At 52.5% G+C, this 22,439-nt stretch overlaps 1 protein-coding gene across 27 annotated transcripts; it reads right to left on the bottom strand.

The window, feature by feature from the left end:
* On the bottom strand, nt 1-22,386 carry CYB5RL (cytochrome b5 reductase like). 27 transcript variants are annotated; one of them, XM_070259893.1, is made up of 11 exons: nt 22,316-22,386; nt 18,979-19,154; nt 18,184-18,733; nt 17,202-17,493; nt 16,148-16,296; nt 13,626-13,713; nt 10,035-10,139; nt 6,468-6,671; nt 4,356-4,472; nt 4,178-4,268; nt 1-3,284 (listed from the first exon to the last, which is right to left on the bottom strand). In XM_070259893.1, exons 4-11 carry the CDS (start codon nt 17,391-17,393, stop codon nt 3,196-3,198), a joined length of 1,035 nt encoding a protein of 344 aa, XP_070115994.1. In that variant the 5' UTR covers nt 17,394-17,493; nt 18,184-18,733; nt 18,979-19,154; nt 22,316-22,386; the 3' UTR covers nt 1-3,195. The 27 variants fall into 27 exon arrangements, 26 of the variants coding, with proteins under 26 accessions (XP_070115994.1, XP_070115995.1, XP_070115996.1 ...); XM_070259894.1 differs by having other exon boundaries at nt 18,184-18,372; XM_070259895.1 differs by having other exon boundaries at nt 18,184-18,372; nt 22,335-22,368.
* Between the last annotated feature and the right edge of the window lie 53 nt (nt 22,387-22,439).

Below are 22,439 nucleotides of genomic sequence, written 5' to 3'. Positions count from 1 at the left end.
TCTTTTTTAAAAAAAACTTTATGGAATTATTTCAAACACAAAAACGGTAGAACATAACAAAGCAGACATCAGGGATGTTCAGATTTTGCCATATTCATATCAAATGTTTTTATAATAAAGTGACACAGATAAAAAAGCCCACCACCCCACCCCATCTTCTTCCTTTTCCTCTATCCCCAAAGGTCACCACTGTCCTTGAAGTTTGTGTACTTCCTTCCTGAGCATGTGGCATTATTTTGTGTTTTTAAACTTTCCAAATATTGATAGCTCACTGTACCTTTCCTTTTACAATTTGCTTTTCACTCAATTATCATCTTTTTTGGATTTAGTCTATACTGACACGTAGATCTGGTTCATCCATTTTAACTGCCGTATGGTATTCCACTGTATGAATATAGAACGTTTATTTCTCTATTCTCTTATCGATGGACGTGTAGGTAGTTTTTAATCTCTGCTGTTTCAAACAGTGCAGCAATGAAAATCTTCATACACATCTGGTGCACGCATGTGTCACATACGACCTTCATCACAATTGCAGCATGTTGGAATCTGTGTACCCCTACATGACCTGGGAGAATTGCTCAATGTCTCGGAAGCTTAGTTTCCTCATCAGTAAGTCGGGGTAATAAAATAGAATGCATTTTGGTGACAGTTATGTGCTTCAAAGCAGCTGAAGAGCATTTTGCAACCTGTAAAGTGCTCCGTGATTCTTAGTTGTTTATTATTCAGGTATGTGACATTCAGGACGTGCTGAGTACCCTCCCACGCTGGGGACACAACGAACAGGCCCCATTGTGGGCCCGGGATGTGCTCACATGCAAATGAGATGGTCTGAGAGGTGCAGCCACAGAAGAATGCACAAGAATCTGCCCACTAATCTAGCCTGGGGTGGCAGAGGCCAGCAAGGAGGGGCCGCTGAGCTACGCCCTAGAAAGACAAGGAAGCAAAGGCCAGCGGAGGATGGTGGGTGGGAGGCTGGCCCAGGCAGAGGGGCAGCAGATGTGAAGGGACTGACCGACACAAAGGAACACGCTTGGGAGAAAGAGTTGGGGGCAAGAGGGCAGTAACATAAAGTCTGCAGAGGCAAACAGAGCTGAGGGCAAGAGGGAGCCATTGAAGGATTTTAAGAAAGGGAGTGACAGCCAGATCTGCAAGTTAGAAAAAGCGGCCTGAACAAGCTCTGGAGATCTGCTGTACTGAACATTGTACCTACAGTCAATAACAATGTATTGTACACTTAAAAATTTGTTAAGAGGGTAGATCTCATGTTATTACCACAATTTAAAAAAATTGGTCCGGCTGCAGTAGGGAAGGGGGTGTGGGAGGAGAGGCTGGAGACCGGAGACCAATGAGGGGAATGCCGAGGTGGTGCAGGCCAAACACGGGGAGGACTGAACTAAGGCAGCCGTGGTTTCTGACAGCACACCTCCCGCGACACATGGCTGGGGCATCATCAGGAGAGATGGGAGGGGCCAGCTGCTGGGCACCTCACCCCCAGTTCACAGAGCTCCATCCTCATGCATCCCAGCCAGGCCTCCTCCCGGGCTCCCTTATCTTCTTGGGAGGCAGAGGACCCAACACGAGCTCCCAAGTTTCCGGGTGATATGAGCCCTTTAGGCATCTCGGTGTCAAGGGCATGGCTGGGTCCTCCCCGCTGTGCCATGATAAGAGACCCCCCCAGCATCCAGACTGCACAGACCCCACAGGGAGCAGGGGAAGGAGAGGCAGACGCATTCTAGGACAGGAGGGGCTGCTGGTTATCACTGCGTGGCCTGGTCTAATATCCAGACATCGAATATCTAAAACGGGACAAAGACAGATACCAGAACTGCCCCAGACCCCCAGCCCTGACTCAGTGAGTAGCGTGGCCCGGCCCTCAGCCCCTCTCCAGCGCTCCGCACTTCCCCTTTCAGGACACTCACCCCTTTCAGAATCACAGGGTTAATTTCTGCCCTCCTTGTCGGCTGGAAGCTCCCCTATGGAGTTTACTAGAACTGCACCTGCCTTGTTCATTGTGTTTCCTTGGTGCCTAGAACAGAGCCTGGCTCGGAACAGGCCCTCCAGGAGTACCCGAGTAGAACCAACAGGATGTGCCGAGGGAGAGGAAAGGGCAGAGGAAGGTGCGCAGAGTTCAGAGGCCCTGAGAGAGGAAAAGGGTCTTGCCCACGTCACAGGTGAGGCAGTAAGAGACCCCCGATCCTGCCTGGGACTCTGACGCGGAGTGCGGGGCCTCCCACGCGTTACACTGTGCTGAAGAGGCTGAGCCACAGACCAGCATTCCCAAAGCGTATTCCACGCAACACTGGTCTCAAAAGATTCTAGAGGGTAAAAATGTCCTCCAGTCAAACAAGCTCGGGAAACTGGGTTAAACAAAATGAAAAAAAGTTTCTTTTCCACCTGCCTTTTCAGAGCCTTTAATATGCTCACATGTCTGGTTCTTGGTGAAGGTGCATGCGGTATTCCCCACAGCTACGTACCGTGGAATTCCGCCTGTGGAACTGGGCTGGAAACCTTTGGCACCAACCCCCAACGGCTTGTCATGAGTAGTTATTGAACAGAGCACAGCAAGGAGATTTGTTGTAACTTTTTGGGCAGTGTAGGAAAACTCTTTTTCACAAATGAAAATGACTCCAAGACCCAAGATATAAATGGGATGAAAACAGAACTGCTCTGGGGCCAGCCTGGTGGCGTAGTGGGTAAGTTCGAGTGCTCTGCTTTGGCAGCTCGGGGTTCATATCCCAGGTGCAGACCTACAACCCACTCATCAAGCCATGCTGTGGCAGGCGTCCCACATATACAGTAGAGGAGGATTGGCACAGATGTTAACTCAGGGCCAATCTTCCTCACCAAAAAAATAAAAATAAAGTCTCTTACTTTAAAAAAAAACAAAAAACAGAACTGCTCTGATTGAAGGAGGGCTTGGAAATCCCATCTGGCCGTCCCTTCACTGCTGCCATGCCAGGAACCCTGGTCTCCTGGGAGCCCAGAACTCTGAGCACAGGGCTGACACTGGGAGACCTGGCTTCTAGAGCCGGCCTTGCCATGAACTATTTTACCTTGGGCAGGTCACGTAGCCTCACTGGCCTTGGTTTCCCCCTGGATATAATGACACAGCCTGGGAGACTGGATGCTTTTTGGAGGCCCGAATTTAATCTCTGATGGGGATCGTGGTTCTATGACTGTAAAATTCTCACTCTACGATTCCACGGTTCTCTGATTCTGAGATTCCAGTTCTGGGACTGCCGGAAGCCAGCCTGAGCTGGTGCCGCACACTGCAGGCCAGGCTGCGAAAAGCAGAATTCATTAACTGCAGCCGCTGCTGGAGCCAGGTTCCCAGGGGAGGGCATGCCCCATGCTGGATGGAGGGGGCGGGGTGGAGGGGAGGAGTGGGTGGATGGGAATCAGCCGCCCTCAGTGGGCAGAGCAGGGAGAGGACCCAGGTCTCCAGACTCCTGCTCTATCTTTAGATCTCCATGGCAACCGTCGCCAGGGCGCAGGAGCTGAAGGCGGGCTGGGCTGGCTGCCTGCAGGAGGGAGGGCAGTTTGCTTCCGTGCCTCTTTCACTGGAGAAAGGACTCTGGGCTGGGCTCTGGAGCCAGGGAAGGGAGACGGAGAGCAAAGCCATCCGCAGCAGGAAAGCCCTGGGGCCAATCCAAAATAAAGGTAATCCGGGGCCCTGCCTCACTCCGAGAACACCTCGGTCAGGTCACAGGCCCCACGACTTCTGTTGTGTCAGGCTCACAGCACTAGAACATAAGGCAAGTTCCTCCTCCAAAGAGCTCTCAGCCTCTATGCTCATTTCCTAAACACTCAGCGAGCACCTCCTCTGAGGCGGCCCTGAGGCAGGGACACACAGTCTCCAGGGAACCATGCTTTGGAACAGGCAGGACAGGGCAGGGTCCTACAGGAGCCCCTCACAAGCCCTCTAATCTGAGGAAGCAGGAAAGCTCCCCCCGCCCCATCTCCTGCCAACTCTTATTCATCCTGAGGCTCAGCCTGGACCTGGCTTCCTCCAGGGAGTCCTCCCTGACTGCTGGGCTGCTTACTCTCCTCCCTGGGGCTCTGCAGCCCCATCCTCCCTCCACACAACAAGATGCCAGCCTGAGGGAGTCAGTAACCTCGAGGGGTAGATGCAAAAGGGAGGTGTGCAGAGGTGAAGTCATTCGACCAAGGTCACCTGGCGAGTTAGGGCAGTCTTCCATCCACCTCTTCTGATTCCAGTCTGTGCAACTTCCTGTGTCCCAGTGGCTTTGGAAGGGAGGCCAGACCTAGAAGAGGAAGTAGGAGTCCTCGGCCAGGCCGGCACGCAGCAAGCAGCTGGCCATGTCCTTGGTAAACTCGGCCGAGCCACAGACCAATGCAAACGGCTTTCTGCGACAGGAGCCGACCAGCTCTTCAATCAGGTCCTGAGCCAGGCGGCCAAAGCGGGTCTTCTCCCGGTAACTCCAGGGAAGCTGCTCCGGGGAGCTCTCCTGGGATGATGAGAAACAGTGGGGTGACTACTGGCGGGGCCTTGGAGTTCATGCAGCCAGCTCTTCTCTGCCAAATGAGGACCCTGAGGCAGAGGGGGCGGGCAGCCAAACTTCACCTAACCCCATGAGCCAGGCACTTGCGCACGCTGGGACTCGGAGCACCCTCACAAGCCTGGGGGCCGGGGGAAGCTCTACAACAGGTGGGCACAGAGAGGAGGAGGGGTGTTCCTCGGGACATGCAACAAGGCAGTGCAGGACCAGAACACGGGCCTGCCGTGTCCACCCTCCCAGGGGCCGCTGCACCTGCCACTCTGGGGGGAACGTTTTCTCCCCGACCGTGGTCTCCCAGAACCTCTCCAAGGTTATCCATCACCATCACTCTCAGAGCATATCTCATTTGTTCACTTGTTTTAAGGTTTCAATTAACTGGCTGACTTCAGCAGATTTTCTGAGGGTCCCTCCGTGCCTGGCACTGTGCTAGGCTCTCGGGACATGGAGCTGCTCCACACAGACCAAGTCCCAAGCCTCATCCACCAACTCGCTGTGTTACCTTGGGCAAGGTTCTTAAGCTCTCTGTGCCTCAGTTTCCACATCTGTAACATGGGTATGATGGCAGTACCAACCTCCTAAGATTGTGGTGGGGAGTAAATGAGTTAACACACACGAAGTGCTCAGAACAGTGCCAGGCACAGAGAACGTGCTCAGTGAAGGGCACTGCCTTCAGCCGTCCCTGTGGCTACCACCCCACATACAGGTAAGCGTCCAGAGGGCAGGGAGCAGGTCATCCTCCTGCCTTCCTGCCCCTCTTCCCACTTCCCTGAGCAGGCTCTGGGCAGCTGAGTGTGCAGCCAGCAGCACTGCCCTCCCCTCACCCACCCCCTGGGCTGCACACTAGCCTCTGCTTCATTCCCCGGTCTTGGGCTGCTGCCGCTAACGTTCACCAAGCATGACCCTCTTGATGTTCCTGCCACCGAGCGTCTGACGGGCCCACAGAGCCTGGCCTCGGGACCTCTGAGATCCCAGGACCTCTGGCATTAGGAGGGGAAACCCAGTTTCCTGACAGCTGCCCCCAGCCACGATGTCCACGATCGCCTGAGTGTTTAGGGACACTCTAAAGCTCCCTCAAAGAGGACATTGATGAGAAGGGCGCTCCAGAGTACAGGGCAATGAGGCTGTCCCTGAGCACGAGGACGGAGGGGAGGCCCCAGCAGGAGACCTCTACCCAGGGGGCGTAGGAAAGAGAAACACAGCTGGAGACCAGGGAAGGCAGGTGAGCGAGACAGCTGAGGGCCTCCCAGAGGGGACTGCCTGGGAAGGCTGACCTGAGTGACTGGAGGGGACGGGGAATCAGGGGGAGAGGGGGCAGGAGGCAGTTGCTTCAGCTAGAGCATGTGCTGCCTGGTGAGTCCGTGCGCAGCCTTCCTCCCACGCAGGGACAATGAGATGTGCGATGTGGTAGGGCCCCTGACAGCTGCAGTGACCTCGGGTCCAGTTCACTCCCCAGTCGATCGAGTGAGCACCTCCTCTGGGCCTGGCACTGTCCTGAGCACTGAGTGGTGTTCGATCAGACACGGATCCCTGCCTCGAGTTCACCACAGCTATAGGACATCTATGGCTGGGCCCACTGGCTCCACAGCCGGGCCGCTGGCCCACAGATCTGATGAAGCCAGAGGGTGGAGGGCAGGCAGCAAGGCACACTGAGTCGGGGTGACGGGGGGGGGTGGTCTGCAATCAGACAGCCTGGCTCAAATCCTGGGTTCAGCCATCTGGCAGCAGGGCACAGGCTGGCACCTTTGCCTCTCTGAGGGGCAGTTTCCTCATCTGCATAGTGAACGTGACAATACCCGCCCTCCTAGCCAGGCACACAGTGGCGGTTCCACCAGTGGCAGGGATTATTATTAAGGCCTGGGGCAGAGAGGCCACAGCAGGCACGAGGACAGGTGCAGGGGACAGCAGAGTCTCAATCAGGGAAGGAAGGCACCACCCTGGGCTCACCTGGCTGAGCACAAAGAAGGTGCGGACGTTCCAGAAGCGGGCCTGCTCCTGGAGAAAAGTTTTCAGGTAGATGCCCTCAAAGGTCTTGAAGCAGCCAACCAGGGTGACAAAGGTCTCATCGTCCGCATTGTCTGTGATGCTCTGTAGGATGGGCACCATGGGGGCCAGGCCAGTGCCCGCAGCCAGCATGAGGAGCTCACCATACTGGGGAACAGGACAGGGGGTCTTTTCTTGGGCCTGCTTGAACTGGATGGCACTGCCCTTCCTGCTGTCCCCCATCTGAGTTCCCCTCTACCTCCTGCAGGAAGCCATCTTTGCTTGTGAAAGGTTACAGCTTGTGAGGTCTACGTAACAGAAAGCATGGGATCTGAGGGCTAAAAGGGAACATAATGGTGTAGCCCATCCTACGAGTGTCTTGGTTGCCTTCTAAAGCATCACCACCGGACTCTGCTTACATATTTCTGCTGACGGGTAGCCTACTCCCTCCCAAGGCAGTCTGCTCTATTACAGGCTGACTGGCCCTGCCAGGGAGGTCTTCCCACCTCACCCTGAGCTGGAACCTGCTCCCACCAAAGGCTTGCCCACCATCCCATCCCAGCCTGCCCTCTGCTCCCTGTGCTCCAGGGCAGCGCTGCATAGACCTGAGGGCCCTGGCTCGGACCCCTGAGCCTGCCCTTCTCCAGACTAAAGGAGATACCATCCATCAGCGCCTAGCACAGGGCTGGCACAGAAAAGCCATGCGATCAAAGTGATCCACCCCAAGAAGGCCCGGTTCCACCGACTCCCCCTCACTGAACCCATCTCCTGGCTCTAGGACTCCGAAAGAGGGGCAGCCCTCTTTAAGGTCAGTGTCTCACTATGCAGTGAGGTAGTCACCTCCATCATTCCAGAGATTAGGCCTCTGGGAATGCAGTCTGAGTTTTCAGTCTCTTTACTGACAGCCACTGCACACCACTCTACTGCATGAAACACTTCCTGGAGTATCAGGAGTCAGACAAATCTGGGTGTAAATCCCCAGTTGTATGATCTGGGCAAGTTCTTTCATCTCCCTGAGCCTTGGTTTCCTCACTGGTAAAAAAATAAGAGCACCTCCCCACAACAGCAGCTGTCTCAGAACTGCGTGAGGATTAAACGAGGTGGCACCAGGTGCCCGGTGAGGAGCCCAGGCCTTCAGACAACTGGAGGCCTCCCCCCCAGAGCCCTACTGCCGGCCCGGCCTCTGACCCGGCTCAGCGCTCACGGCCCCTGGGCGTCAGCCGGCTGAGCTCCTCCTCCCGGCCCCGTTGCTGTGCGGGCTCTCCTTCGGGGAGCCTTCCCTGCGCTGGGGCGGGTGCGGGGTCCTCCTTCGCATTCCCACAGCCCTCTGTGCCCCTCCTCACAACACTGGTCACACTACGTTGTTGTCAGGTTTGTGTGTCTGTCTCTCCATCAGACTGTGAGCTCGTGTGGCCACCTGTGGCCCTGGGGGGACACCTGGAACGTGTGTGGAACACACGCACACAGATGCTGATGTGCCAGTTTGCAGGCTGACATGGCATCCACCTGCACAGAGGATGACTGCAGAGAGGCAAGTCAGGGCCGGGAAGGGGAACAGAGCACCCCGCGCCCTCACGGGTGAAAGCCAAGCCTCAACCACAGTTTCAGCGGCTGAACCTTTTTTTTTTTTTTGGAGGAAGATTAGCCCTGAGCTAACATCTGCTGCCAATCCTCCTCTTTTTGCTGAGGAAGAGTGGCTCTGAGCTCACATTCGTACCCATCTTCTCTACTTTTTATATGCGGGACGCCTGCCACAGCACGGCTAGCCAAGTGATGCCATGGCTGCACCAGGATCCGAACCGTCAAACCCTGGGCCGCCGAAGTGGAACGTGCGAACTTAATCACTGCGCTACTGGGCTGGCCCCACAGCGGCTGAATCTTAATGTGCAAGCCACCATCTCTTTTTCCTCACAGCCGCGCCCGAGGCCCTCCCCAGATAAGAAGAGCGAGGGCTTTCAAGTGGAGTTCTGTGGACGCAGAGGAGCAGCATCTGTAGGTGCCAGGGGGTTCCACTGGAAAAGGTGGTCAAGACAATAGTCATCAGGTGTCCCCTCTAGGTCGGAGGAAACAGGGACAATTCCTAGTCCCTGCTCTCAAGGGCCTGGGGGACACAGGGACAACCTCAGCTAAAATCTAAGGCTCAGCATGGCCAGTGCTAGGAGGATGCTGTAGAAGAGTATTAACACGTGCACACCACATGTCTGTAAAACGGGGGTAGCAGTTCCTAAGGGCTGTTGTGAGGATTAAATGAGTCACTTCATGGCAAGTGCAAAAATCAGAGCCTGGCACACAGGAGGTACCACGGGTGTGCCTGACATTATTATTATACCCACACACGTGAGTGCATGCGTGCTTGTATATACCCCCATGCGTGAAAGAGGACTTGGAAGGATACACGCCAAGGTGGTAAGACCGGTACGTATGGGTAGATGGCCCGCAGGTGCTCTTGATTATCCTCTTTTTGCCTCTATAGCTGCTGACTTTTTTGGTAATGAACATGAGCTGCATTTGTAATAAGAAAGATATCAATAAAAGCTATTTTTAAGCTAAACACAATGATTCATTCATTCTTTTCCACTTGTTTTGGTTTTGCCTTGTTTTCCTCATTACAAAGGTAATAGTTGTTCATTGTGGATAATTTGGAAAGCATAATGAAGAAAATAAAAATCACCCATAATTCTACCACCCAGAGCTACTAACATTTTATTGCTTTTTTTCCCATATTTTTTCTGTGATTTTAACTTAATTTCCCAACTTGCTGGATATTCAGTTTTGTACCTAGTGTTTGTCACGTGATCTTATAGCATAAGCATGTAGCATCATTTACAAACATAACTTTAAAATTCAGGCTAATATTCTATCAAGCATCTATAACTCAGTGTACTTAACTGTCTCCTGTGGTTGGATAGTCAGTTGTCTCCAATTTCTTGCTATTATAAATGAGACTGCAATGAATGTGTGCAAAACAGTCAGTATTTTGGATTCTTTCCATAGGACAGACTTCCAGAAGTGGAATTACCGGGCCAAAGGATTTGAAGGTTCTTAAGAATCCTCGTACATACTGCTTTCCAAATATGCACCAACTGATGAGAAATTAATCACTAATTCCTCCCGGGAAGGTCAGGGAAGGGTGTGAACAAGCCTGAAGATGAGGGGAAGAGCCTTCGGGCCGGCAGCAGTGGGCTCCCAGGCAGCGGGCCCTGGGGCATATTTAAGGAGCGGTCTCTATTGTTTGTAAACGGAAAGTGACCCTGGAAAGATACCTGAGGGTCAGATGAGATAGGGGTCCTAAACACCATGTACACAGTCCGGGTTTTTCTAAGCGATGGCCAGGCATGCATAGTTCTGGAGCATGGGCAGGCAGTTTTGTTCTTCGTGCCTATTCCATCTCCTCCCATGTCTAACCCCAGGGATACTCTTGCAATTGAGTTTGGGCTCAGGAAGAACAGCAAAGTGAGACCCTACAGCCTAAATCATGAAAGTCAGAGTCCTGGAAGCTAAGCTGGGGGGACTTGGTGTGCTGGCACTGACCTGGTTTGGTTGATAGAAGAAGCCTCCGAACGGTCCTCGCCAGAAGGCCGTGTCTCCTGCTCTCCAGGACTCGACATACTGGGACATCAGGCCAGTTTGGTAGCACTGGGAGCAAACACAGGGAGACCTCATTGGGACAGGCACATGCCGCCAATACAAACCACATCAGCCATCAATGGGGAGCCCTCCCTGTGTGCTAACTGCTCAACATGTGTTATCTCATTTAACCCTCCTCATCGCCCTGCAAAGCTGGTACTGTCCTTCCCAATTTTCAGATGAGGCCCAGAAGCTTACATAGAAGGTAAATGGTGAGACTGGGATGAGAATCCATAGGACCTACAACCTTAACTACCGAGGTCTCAAACCCAAATAACTACAGGGGCCACACAGGTAACAAAGCAGAGTGAAGAACTGGGTACGAGATGACTAATGGCAATTAATACTCAGTCTCAGTGTCAGGGAGTGAGTGGTGGGGACTGTGGGATACTGGTCAGTGACTACTCTTTCTAAAGGAGGAAGTCACTCTGCAGATTCCAGCACACAGTCTGTGGGGCCCATGATGCCAGATCTTCTGATTTTCCAAGAGGGGCAGGAAATCCATATTTTTATGAAAAATCTCCCACTTTTGAAATATCAGCAATTAATTCAAAATTTTAAAACGTTGTGCAGGCCAAAACCAAATCTATTTATAGGCTAGAGTCAGTTTGCAAGCCACTCATTTGCCATCTCTGCATGACCCTATACTGTCTCCTGGCTGGATGAAAAAAACGAAGGTTCCATGGGGGAAGAGCAGTCTACATTTCCTGGTGCCTCGCCACTCTGTGCCAGCCGGCACGCTGCAACTGCAGGGGAGACAGCTGGACTTTAAGCTCCAGGAAGGCAGCCAGTGCCTGAACTGTGGGAAGGACTTAATAATTATCTGCATGAACGAATGAATTCATTAATCCAGATGCAAGTCCTCCCCTTAAGGAGCTCACAATCTAGGAAGGACCTAAGTCTCAGACATACACAAGGTAGAGACTACCTGACACCCCACAAGAGGACAAAGTGCCAGGAGAGCCCTGAGGAGGTGCAGTCACTTCCAATGGAGTGGGATTGAGGCTACTTCCCGGAGGAGGAAGCATTTGAGCTGGACCTTAAAGGCTGGGAAAGATCGAATTCACCTGGGAAGGGCAGAGAGGATTCTGGGCATCAGGTATGGTATGGTCAGGGGTAGGACAGCCCAGGTCATGTTCTGGCAACAGCAGGTGGGGTCAGGGGAAGCACTGGGAGATGGGACTGGGAGGGGGTTTAGAGTGAGATTATAACCAGGCTTGAAGGCGAGACCAGGCGTTGGTTGCCAGGTATGCTTTTAAGCTCTTGCAGCCACCTCTGGCACCATCCCTGACTTCCTCAGGCACCATACACATAAAGCAAGGGAAGTCTTCAGCTCACCTGCAAGAGGGGTGGGAAGGAGGCCACAGTTCTTCTCCTAACTTGCTGGAGGTTGTGTCTCCGAGCACACCCCGCTTTCCAGCCCCAGCCTTGTGGGAGGCACAAGCTGTGCCTTAGAAGCCCTGAGGCACAAGTTGTGCCTTAGAAGCCCTAAGGCACAGATAGAACTCAAGGGGAAAGGAAGGATTCCTCTGTGTCTCCAGCACCCACACAGAGCCTGGCACTGCAAACACGCCCAATCCACACTGTTAAACCGAACTGACACTGAACTTCTGTTCTTCCACTTGAGATCATATTACCTCAGGGAACCTTGTGACAATGACATTCTCTCTCTGAGCTTCAGTTTCTTTCTCTGTAAAATGGGGATAATATGATCTTCTCTGCAGGGTGGTTATGAGGTTGAAAGAACATGCAAATAAAGGGCCAGAAGCAGTGCCTGGTGCCCAGAAGGTGCCTGAGAAATAGGGGCTCCTCCTTCCCATCTACATGGGAGGGCAAATCAAAAAGCCGTCTGCCTTCCCAATTTGCAGACATCTCCAGTTCTTCCTAGCCAGAGGCTTAGGGATAATTAAGCATCTCTCTAAAGAGAGGCTTTCCGGTAAACGAAGGAGAAAATCAGCCTTGCAGCTGGGAGAGATCCAGCTGCCCTGAAGAACTGTCTCCAGGCTCATCCTTTCAACAGAAACACACCCGGACAAGCAGCCTGGGGAAGCAGGCCATTTGGAGAGGATTTGTGGAATCTCCCCGACAAACAGTCGCGTGGAGAAGGGATCCAAGTCCAAGCTGATGTGGGAGGGAACAAACGCTCGGGCTCTGCAGGCAGGCAGGGCAGACAGGGAAGGCAGGAGCTGGAGCCAGTGCTGGGGCCGTGGAGTCAGGAGGCCGGGGCTCACCCACCAGCCGCACTTCTTACTAGCTGTGGAGCCTCGGGTCCTGCTGGGGCCTCAGTCTGCTTATCAGTGAAATGGGATAATTTCTGTCCTACAAGGGAGATAAAGGATGTGAAAGCTACTCTTCAATATTGGCATTCCCTAGGATTCCATTTGGGAAATGATGATCTAGAACTATGCATTAGGTTGACCCATAGGAAACTGCTGTTTCTGTAGGTCGAAAATGTTAGCACATCAGCAACTTCATCTAGTTCAACCTAATCATTTTTTGCACGTGACTGGACCTTCATGACTTCGTATACATTTGGTGCCTACTCCTTGGGTCTCTGGGGTGTTGGTATGCAGCCCACTTCGTTCACCTCATCTCTGCCAACTTCCCTACCCACCCTGGCTGCCCCCACAAGGCAGCCCTCCTCCTGCCATTCAGACTGGGAACAGTTCCCACAAGACCCTGTTCTGTCTCACCCCTCCCTGCTTGATTATCTGTCCCCTCGGCCTGGAATGCCATTCTCTACCACTGCCAATTTGGACTCCCTCTTCAAGGCCCAACTCAAATGCCCCGGCCCCTGCACACCTCCCCAAGAGGTGCTCTCAGGTTAGTTCAGTCCACAAGGTCCTCCATGTCCCACCTTTTCCTGCACATCCCCTTCTGACCCAGGACAAATGGCCAACAGTTCCCCGACTCGTGCCTCCTCTGCCACTGCAGGTGCTGTTCCCAGCAGAGAGCTGCCTTCCCCGGTGGCCCCTCTGGTTCCCCACTGCTTACCCTGAACATACAGTCAACCCCCCAGCTTCTGCGAGGAAGGCCCCTTGCCTTCTCTGCACCCCAGCTGCCCTGAGTTGGGCTGGGGCCTCCTGTCACGGTGCCTATCACACTGCACTGTCCTGGTCTGGTCCCCTGTCTGAGGCAGGCACCGTGTCTGACTCATCTCTGGACCCCGGTGCCCAGCACACAGTAGATGCCCCCTTTCCTCCTGGCTCAGGGCTCACTCTCCACCAACAGGTAAGAAAGTGAGAAGGAGCAGCTTTACTTTCTCAGTCTGTGCCTTCTTTTCACAAATCCGTCAGGAATATGCCCTCTGTTGATGGTCCAGCAGCCTTCCCTTCCCCAGGAAAGGAGGAGACGGGAGAAGGCCTCCTTCACATCCCTGCTCTTCCCTCAACACCAGCTTTCCCCACATAAATGGGAACTGCCCCAGCCTGACCAAGCCGTCAAATGGAGGTTCCAGTCCACGGCATCTTAGAGCATCCATGTGAGTCAGCTCACCTTGATTAAAACTTCAAAGTATCCTTCTGCGTTGGCAGGGCTGATGGGCGTATAAGCTCTCTGAACTTCTAAGTCATTTACTATCCCTCTGGGAAAGAGAAGCAGTCAGTCAGGCAGTCCGCAAGTCATTCAACAAACTCTTAGAGGTACCTACTCTGTGCCAGGCTGGTGAAAATGAAGGTTGGGTCTGGTCATCCTCAGTGGTCCTCACTGAGAGGCAGGCAAGGTGGAGCAGAAAAGAAAAGAACGGGGCTCCCCACTGCCAAGTGCTGGCTGTGAGACCTGGTCATTAATCCCTCAGCTGCCCCTTCTATAAAACAGAGACCACCATGTGTGTCCCTGCTGTGTGGTTCCATTGGGATCACAGATGGGAATGTGCTTCACAAAGTACCCTGATGATGTGAGCTGCTGTGAGGACATCACTGTGGATTTTCCTGACCACAGAGCGATAAAGATAAAACAACTGTGCTCAACATTTATTAAATACTTACTACCACAGGCCAGGAGTATCAGAATTGGAAGCATCCTCAAAGGAGACCTATGTCAAAGCTGACCCCATGCATGAGCCCTCTCCACAATGTCATCAACAAGGGGGCCAGGATGATAATCCTGATATGTAATAATAATAGCAGCCTTGCTGTATTAAATGCCTACTAAGCACCAAGCATATTACATGCATTATCTTATTTAATTTAAATAATAACCCAAATGAGGAAACCAAAGCTCAGAAAAAGGAAATCATTTGCCTGAGGTCACACAGCTAGAATGCACCCACAGTTCTGTCTGACTCTAGACAAGCTTCCTGACCACGACTCAGAGCTTCCAGGAGCACCTAAACATTCCTCTCTCTAGTCCTAAGAGGTGCAAACCTCTCTTCTCCGAGGTTTGCAAAGATTAAAAAGGCCCCATCCTAGTGCATCAAAAGTGGGAGAGTGACAGAAATATTCAATAAATGCTTGTGAAACAAACGAGGAAGTAACAAACAGAACATATGGCGTGGCTTAGGCACAAAGAGCACCATGACACTACAGCAGAGGTGAAACTGACATGCTCTGGAGAAAGTGACACTGTTGTTAGGGGACTCTCAGGAGGCCTCCTGGAGCTAGGAATTAGAGGAGGAGCAGGCCACTGACAGGTGCAAATGGGGACACGAAGGGGAGTAATTCCAGGCTGGGGGAATAGCCTAGCACAAGCTTAGAGGTAGGACAACGCAGGTAGGCAAGTCAGGCACTGGTGAGGGGATCACGAGCCTGAAACAAGAGGCAAATACAGGAGAGGGAGAGGAAGCTGGTGGGAAAGGAAGCTGGGGCCCTGGGTTAACGTGTCACTGGGGAAGCATCGTGGAGCACCAGAAGGTGTGGGAACAGGGAGTGACAGGGTCAGCTCGTGTGTTAGGAATGTCACTGGAGTGGCAGAGAGGGTGGAGAAGGCGAGCCTGGAGGCAGGGAGTTCTGGGCACCCCTGCTTTATGCACGGAGAGTTGCATGGGGCTGTGATCTACCCTGTGGCCCCTCCCATCCACTGAAATAGTGAGCTTTATGGTTCATCAGCCAGGCCATGGGCCAGATCGAGCTAGGCACAAACACCAGGGGTCAGTGCAAGGCAAGTGGCCAGAGTGTGACCAGTAACAAGCTTTCTCTCAGTTCTCCTCGTCTGCTGGCTGCCCCTTCTGTCTCCGTTGCTGGCTCCTCCTCCTCTTGCCAATACGGATGCCAGAGTTGCCAGGGTCATCCTCTGCCCTTCCCTCTCTCTGTCCCACACATGCTCCCAAATGCCATCTAGGTATATGCCGATGATTCCCACATCCACGTCTGCAGCTCCGATCTCCCTGCTGAGCCACGGACCCACAGAGTTGAATGTCTGGCAGATACTTCCAGCTGGAGGTTCCAAAAGGTCTTGTCCCTGGGTAGGCGGGGGTGGGGATCAAGGTGGGAGGAGAACGCAAAAGGAGGCTCGGAGGAAGAAGGAAGTTCAGAGGAGTGGCTAAGAATGTAACTCAGGAGCCAGGCTGTCTGGGTGTGAATCCTGGCTCCACAATTTACTAGCTGTGTAATACTGAGCAAGTCCATTATTCTCAGTGACAATGTCCTTTCTATCAATCATATTAGGTTAATACCACAGGCTCTAGAGCCAAACTGCTTGCCTTCAAATCCTGGCTCCAATATTTCCTAATTGTGTGACCCCGGGCAAGTTACTGAACCTCTCTGACTTCAGTTTCCTCTCAGGTATGATAGTGGTACCTACCCCACAGGATCTTGTGAAGATTAGATGAGCTCATGCATATATAAGCACACAGAACTGTGTCTTGCATAGTAACTGCTATAAAAGTGTTTGCTATTATTATTCTTAGGAGAATGCCTTATCTAGTTCAATCCCAAGAACTCTCTGAGTCACACATTACTATGCCTATTTTTAGGATGATAAATGGAGGCTTAAGGGGGTGTAAGTGAGTCACCCAAGCCACAGCCAGCAAATGGCAGGGCAGGGCTGCAAAGCTTCGGTCCCCCACCACCTGAGTGTACCGTAGGATGAGGTGCTGGCCAGGCCGCAGGCCAAGCTGGCTATTCCGGGGCAGTGCAAACCGGACACGGTAGGTGTCCTTAGTGAGTCTGTCCATGGCACTGATGCGGAAGGCCAAGAAGGTCTCTGGGCTCAGGTGGGAGGGGCAGTTCTGCAAGAGGAAAAGATCCAACAGCTAGAAGCCGGGGCTCAAGAGACATGCTAGCCTCCACAAGCACCCTCCCCACTTTCCCCAAGGACAGACTGTCTCGGCTGGTACATTTTCTGTACACTAGATGGTAGTCCCACCTTATTTCCCTTTCGTCTCTGATTTAAGAATGCCAGAGGACTTTACATTGAGTCCCCCTGCTCTTAAACCTTCCACAGCTTCCCGAAGCCCCAGGACAAAGTGCAGGCTCCTAGTGGACACCCAAAGGTCCTGTGGATGACTCCCAAGCCTCATTTTATTTCCAATGCATCAGATGCTAGACTTTTCTCCATCATCCCAAGAATACCCTGCTGCCTCCTACCTGGGAGTCTTTATTTACTCAAACTGCGCCCTCTATCTAGAATACTCACCTCCAATGTATGAACGATCTACTCATCTTTCAAACCTGCTAAAATCCAGATTTTCAAAATTTAGAAATTAACGGGATCTTAAGATTATCTAATCCAATATCCTTATTTTACATGTGGGGAAACTGAGGCCTGAGTGGTAGAGGCTTACTTGTCCAAGGTCACACCGAGAGCAGAGCCTCAAATTTACATCTTCTAAGTCTTCTTCCACTGCCCTTAACATTTTAAACCACCTGCACCTCCTCCAGGAAGCCTTGTCTGAATGCCAAGACTCACAGATCTCCCTCCTGTAAAATGCCCATACCCAATTCACTCCTGGGACCCCCCTTGCCCAGCTCAAGGCCACCCTTTGAACTTGGGTCTGTCTGCTTCCACTAAGCACTTTTTCTCTCTGCTGTACAGAGTGAGGAAAAGCCTCCCGAAGGAGGCACACTGCACAGGGCTGAGGCCAGGTAGCCACTGCCACCCTGGCCCTTTTGTCTAAGGGCAGCCCTACCTCACCTGTGACTCCTCTCCACCCAGCAGGCTCCTGTCCTTGCTGGCTCGGGCCGCTTCCCATCTCGCCAGATCTCGGTGATAGAGGTCGAACACACAGGGTGAGCAGCCACCGCCGCAGCACTGGGAGGGCAAGGGCTCCACGGGCCGCAGCTGCAGCCAGGCTTCCTCATCGTCATCCTCCTCTCTCTCGTACATTGTCAGTGGGGCTGGGGCAGCCTGGGAGGGACAGCTGGGTGCTCTTCCCAGAGCAGGCCTTGCTCTGTGAGGCCCCAGGCCCGGGCCTGTCCCTTTCAGTCTGGGAGAGGGAAAACAAGTGGTTACACTCTGGTCCCCTGTACTCCTCCCATTCTTCCTGAGGCCTGCAGGTGCCAAGCTCTGTGTGAGCACTGGGGACAGGATGAACCAAGCTTGGCGTCTGCTGCCTGGCAGAGGAGGCAGGTAGACAGGACACAACAATCATCACTGGCTACCAAGGTTTCTGACCTCTTCCCGTGCTCTGAGTGCTGGATTATGCACCTTACATAGAAAATCTCATAGAATTTAATAGATATTTTAAATCATGAAGTAAATTTATGTACAATAATTATAAAAACTATAAAAAATAAATTAAAATGTTATAAAAGAACACCTTTGTAACTACCACGCATCAAGTAAAAAGAATCTGCCAGCGTGCCAGAAGCCACCCGTCTGTGTCCCTTCCACCAGCCTGACTTTGGCTGTAATCACTCCCTTGCTTTTCCTCAGTTTTGCCACCTTTGTCTGCAACCTTAACCGCTACGGTTCAGCTTTGCCCAGTTCCTACTTTTACAGGAACAGAGTGATATGAACGTATCCTCCTCTGTCTGGCTTCTGTCACTCACGGTTGTCAGTGAGTCACCCACCAAACTGCTGCGTCTCGTTTAATCTCGTTTAATCAACGAGGCTGGTACCAGAGCTGTCATTTTATGGAGGGGAAACCTGGGTCTGGAGAGATTTCCTAACTTACCCAAGGTCACGCAGCTTCTAAAATGGTGGCACTGGGACTCTAACTCCGGTCTGCCTGGCTTCAGAACACGTGGTCCCTCACGCACAGGAGCACAGGAGGAGCTTGTGCTGGGCTGGGGGAGAGGTGACAAGGACCTGGACCGACGCAGCTTCAGGGAGGATGAGACGGCAGAGGTCAGCTAGAGAAATCCTGAAGAGGGAATTCATAGGACACAGAGACTGACTAGATGTGAGGTGAGGGAGTGAGGGGGACGGAGGGGCTGACGGGACATCCAGGTGTCTGGCTTGGATCCCTGGGTGGAGAGTGGGCTCAAGAGGAGAAGTTGAGGGGCCAGCCTAGTGGTGCAGCGCTTAAGTTCGCATGTTCCACTTCGGCGGCCCAGGGTTTGCCAGTTCGGATCCCGGGTGCAGACCCATGCGCCACTTGGCAAGCCATGCTGTAGTAGGCGTCCCACATATAAAGTAGAGGAAGATGGGCACGGTGTTAACTCAGGGCCAGTCTTTCTCAGCAAAAAAAGAGGATTGGCAGCAGATGTTAGCTCAGGGCTAATCTTCCTCAAAAAAAAAAAAAAAGAGGAGAAGTTGAGTTTTAGGGGAAGGAGGAGAGGAACGGGGGAAAGATGATAAGTTCAGTTTGAGGTGCCTGCGGGGCATCCAAGTGCAAAGTCCAGTTGTCAGCTGGACGAAACAGGCATAGGAACACGAGTCTGGAGATGAAGACCTTGGTAAGACACCAAGGGTGGAGGAAGAGAACAGGCATAGGCTGGAGCCGCTGTGAAGGCCTGCCTGAGTTCACCTGTTCCTGCGAGCGCTCACTGCACTGGCCCAGCGCTGCTCAGCACAGCTGCTCAAAACCTTCCAGATGAATGAATCTCTCTCTTAGAGCTTTTCACACCGTCCAGAAATGACACGTCTTTCTCCTTCTTGAGACCGTAAGCTCCTTGAGGACAGAGATCTGTTCTTTTAGTCATTCTATGAAAGAGCACAGTGGATATTTAAAAGTATGTGTGTTATATAGGAAGGAAGGAAAGAAAGGAAAGGAGCTTGGTTTCAGGGCTACTAGGTAAGCACAGTCTGAAAGACAGATCAGTGAGGAAAAGTTAAATGGCTACGATTTATTTTGAGATGTTTCTGTGAGGGCAGTTTGGGATTTATCAAGGTTCTCCATATGTAGAACTTCACAGTTTATATAGACACGATCATCTCACCTGCAAGCAAACTATTCTTTTAAAATTTCACAGGCAAATCAAAGAAAAGACGGTGTTCCTTCCCTCTTGTCTGAGAAGAGAACTGAGGGGAATTCTGATGTCACAGAACATTATTTGACGTAAATATTCCCATAAAATGCAACTACAGTCATGTACCGCGTGACGTTTCGGTCAATGAGGGGCCGCATATAAGACAGCGGTCCCATAAGATGAGCATCATATAGCCTAGGTGTGCAGCAGGCTTCCGATCTAGGTTTGTGCAAGTACACTCTGCGATGCTCACACAAGGATGAAACCACCTAACGACGCATTTCTCAGAACGTATTGCCATCGCTAAGCGACGCCTGAGTGTACCTCTTAAGAGCTCCGGCCTTCGATTTCCTCCCATTCATTCCTGCCTCAGACACTGGGCAGGGGCTGCAGCACGAGGTACTGGGATGCACAGATGAGTGACACTCTTCCCTGCCCTGGGGGAGCTCTTGGCCTAGCGGGAGAGTCATCCGCTAAGCAGATGATAACCATGATAAGAACACGTCACTTACTGGGCCAGAGACCATGCCAAGTGCTTCGCAGCGCCTCACTCAATCCTCCCAACAGCCAGATGTAGGTAGGCCATGCTCCTCCTCATTTCACAGAGGAGAAAACTGAGGCCCAGGTCAGGAAGCCAGAAGTGCTAAGGTTAGTATCCTCACCTGGACCTCCTCTGCCTCCAGCTGGTGCTCATGCTCACTCGACTTCATGCTTCTGGAAGGCAGGGGGGCAAATGTCTTCATCTCCAATTCCCAGTGCTTGGCACTGGGCTGGCACAGAGCAGGGGCCCAACTTGCTAAACTGTCCCTGAATTTTATGGGCACCCTGGAGCCTCCCAATGCCACTAATTTCATTTGTGCATAAAGTGCTAGGATCAAGGTGTGGGCCAAGTCTGTGGAAGAGCAGAGGAGCAAACCACCAACTCTGTCAGAGGGCAGGGAAATAAACCCCTTTTCTTGGTTACCAATCATTTCCCAGGAGTCCTAATCTTTAAGATCTTTTCTACTTTTCCTGCTTCCCATGACCACTTACACTGGAACCTCCCACGGGCCCAGAGGATTTGATTCCAGTCTCTGCCGACACATCCATCAGGACACCCGCCACCAGCTCTGATCACACCAGTCCCCTGCTTAGCAACCTTTAACAGCTCCCCATTGCCTACTGGATAGAATCCACTCCTCTTGCCTGGTGCCCAAGGCTCTTTCTCATCAGAACTTGTCCAAATTCTCTTACCACTTACTATCATTGGTTTTAGAAGGGCAGTCCCTCTGTGTGCAATAAGTCTTTCTCTTATAAAGGAAAAGGTTTGGCTTCAGAAAACCCGTATCTGCTGCCGGTTCTATGAATTCAGGAAAGTTTAGCTGGCTGGGACCCCCTTGAGGGGAAGGGTGGTGTCTAACTCTTTCTGTATTCTACCACCAAGCACAGGCCAGGCAGGCGGAAGGCTCTGATGAGTGGAGAGTGCTCATTCAGTTTACAAATAGGGCCTGGGAGCTAGCGCAGTGCCAGGCGCTGGGATACAGCAGAGGTAAGGAGAACACGGGCTCCACCTGCACAGAGCTTGCAGCCTAGCATGGTGTTACACCAGTTCAACCCATTTTTATAGTGTGTTATGTACCAGGTATGCACTAGGAGTGAATGAGGTCTGGTCTCCTCTTTACGCTGATTTCTTACTCCTAAGAGTTTTGAGCGATAAAGTGAGGTTAAGTGAAAGAGCTCTGTTAATTGTAAACTGCTGTACAGCGTGAGGGTTATTCATATCAGTCTTTGCCTTATGTTTACCTTCTCCATGTTTCAATAATCCCACTTTCCCTCGTATCTTGGAAATTGGTAGAGAGGCTGGCCATGTTAGTCATGAAGGCATGCGACCAGGTCCATGCATCCTCTCAGCCTCTACCTTTTCAGTCTAAGAAGCACTGCCTTTAAGACAGGACTTGACACAGGTGGTGCCTCTGTCTGGATGACTCTCCTCACCCTTCAGGCCTTGTTTAAAGGTCATTTCCCCTCGGAGGCCCTCCCTGAACCTCCCCTTTCTCATTCCCTAGCAGGCACCCTGTTGGCTTCTGTCATGTATTCATTCAATGAACATATATTCACGATGGGCCAGCCACCGTTCTAGGGGTGGGGATTCAGCAGTGAAGAAACATACACGCCTGCACTCCTGGAGCTTACCCGCGAGTTGGAGGGAGAGTCATTAAACAAGATCGAAATGGAAAACAGAGTATGTTAGCACCGAATGCTGGAGAGAGAGAGAACTGGGGAAAAGGGATAGGAAGTGTGTGTGTGTGCGCGCCCGCGCGCGCGGCGCACTGGCTTTATTTACTATGTTCACTTGCTTTCTGTCTGTATCTCCCACTAAACTGTAGGCTCCACATCGCACATGTTCTATTCACCAATGCAAACCCGATGCTCAGCACCGTGCTCAACACACAGAGGGCACTGGATAAACACGGGATGAGCAAAGAGCAAGGAACACCTCCACCGCTCTCGCCTTGTTTCCAGGGGGCGGAAGGGGAAATCCCGTGGAAAAGGGAGGAAAGTAACTCACTTTGGGCGCTGGGGGCGAGGCGTGCACCAGGAGGGGTCGGGTGCAGGGCGGTGTGGACAGGGCCACGCTCAGGCTCGGGGGACGGGCGGCGGTAAAAGCGCCCGCGGCGGCGAGAAGCGGGGGAGAGGCAAGGAGCCCTGCAGCGCACCCTCTGTGGGCCGGGCGCGCTGCTGTAGGCACTTCTACCCCTACTTTCACAGCGAGCGACATGGAGCGTGGAGGCTCCCAGGGAAGTGCTCTCCGGAGCTCCAACTGCTCGGAAGCAGTCAAGGCTGCCCTGAGTTCAGCTTTGAAGTCCTGGTGCTCTTCTCCCAGTTCCGTCCCAGCCCCTACACACGACCACTCACCTACACGCCTGCGCCTCACCTCACATGAGGATCCTTCACGTTCCCTCCCTCCCAGGGAGGCAGAGAGGGTCTCACCAATGAGAAAATGAGAACGGCCTGCGGGGTGGGGCAAGGCAAGGAGGCC

The sequence above is a fragment of the Equus caballus genome, chromosome 2, assembly GCF_041296265.1.
Source record: "Equus caballus isolate H_3958 breed thoroughbred chromosome 2, TB-T2T, whole genome shotgun sequence".
In the NCBI taxonomy this organism is placed as follows: Eukaryota; Metazoa; Chordata; class Mammalia; order Perissodactyla; family Equidae; genus Equus; species Equus caballus.
Note: the sequence above shows the minus strand (reverse complement) of the source record. Positions and strands in the feature narration are given on the sequence as shown.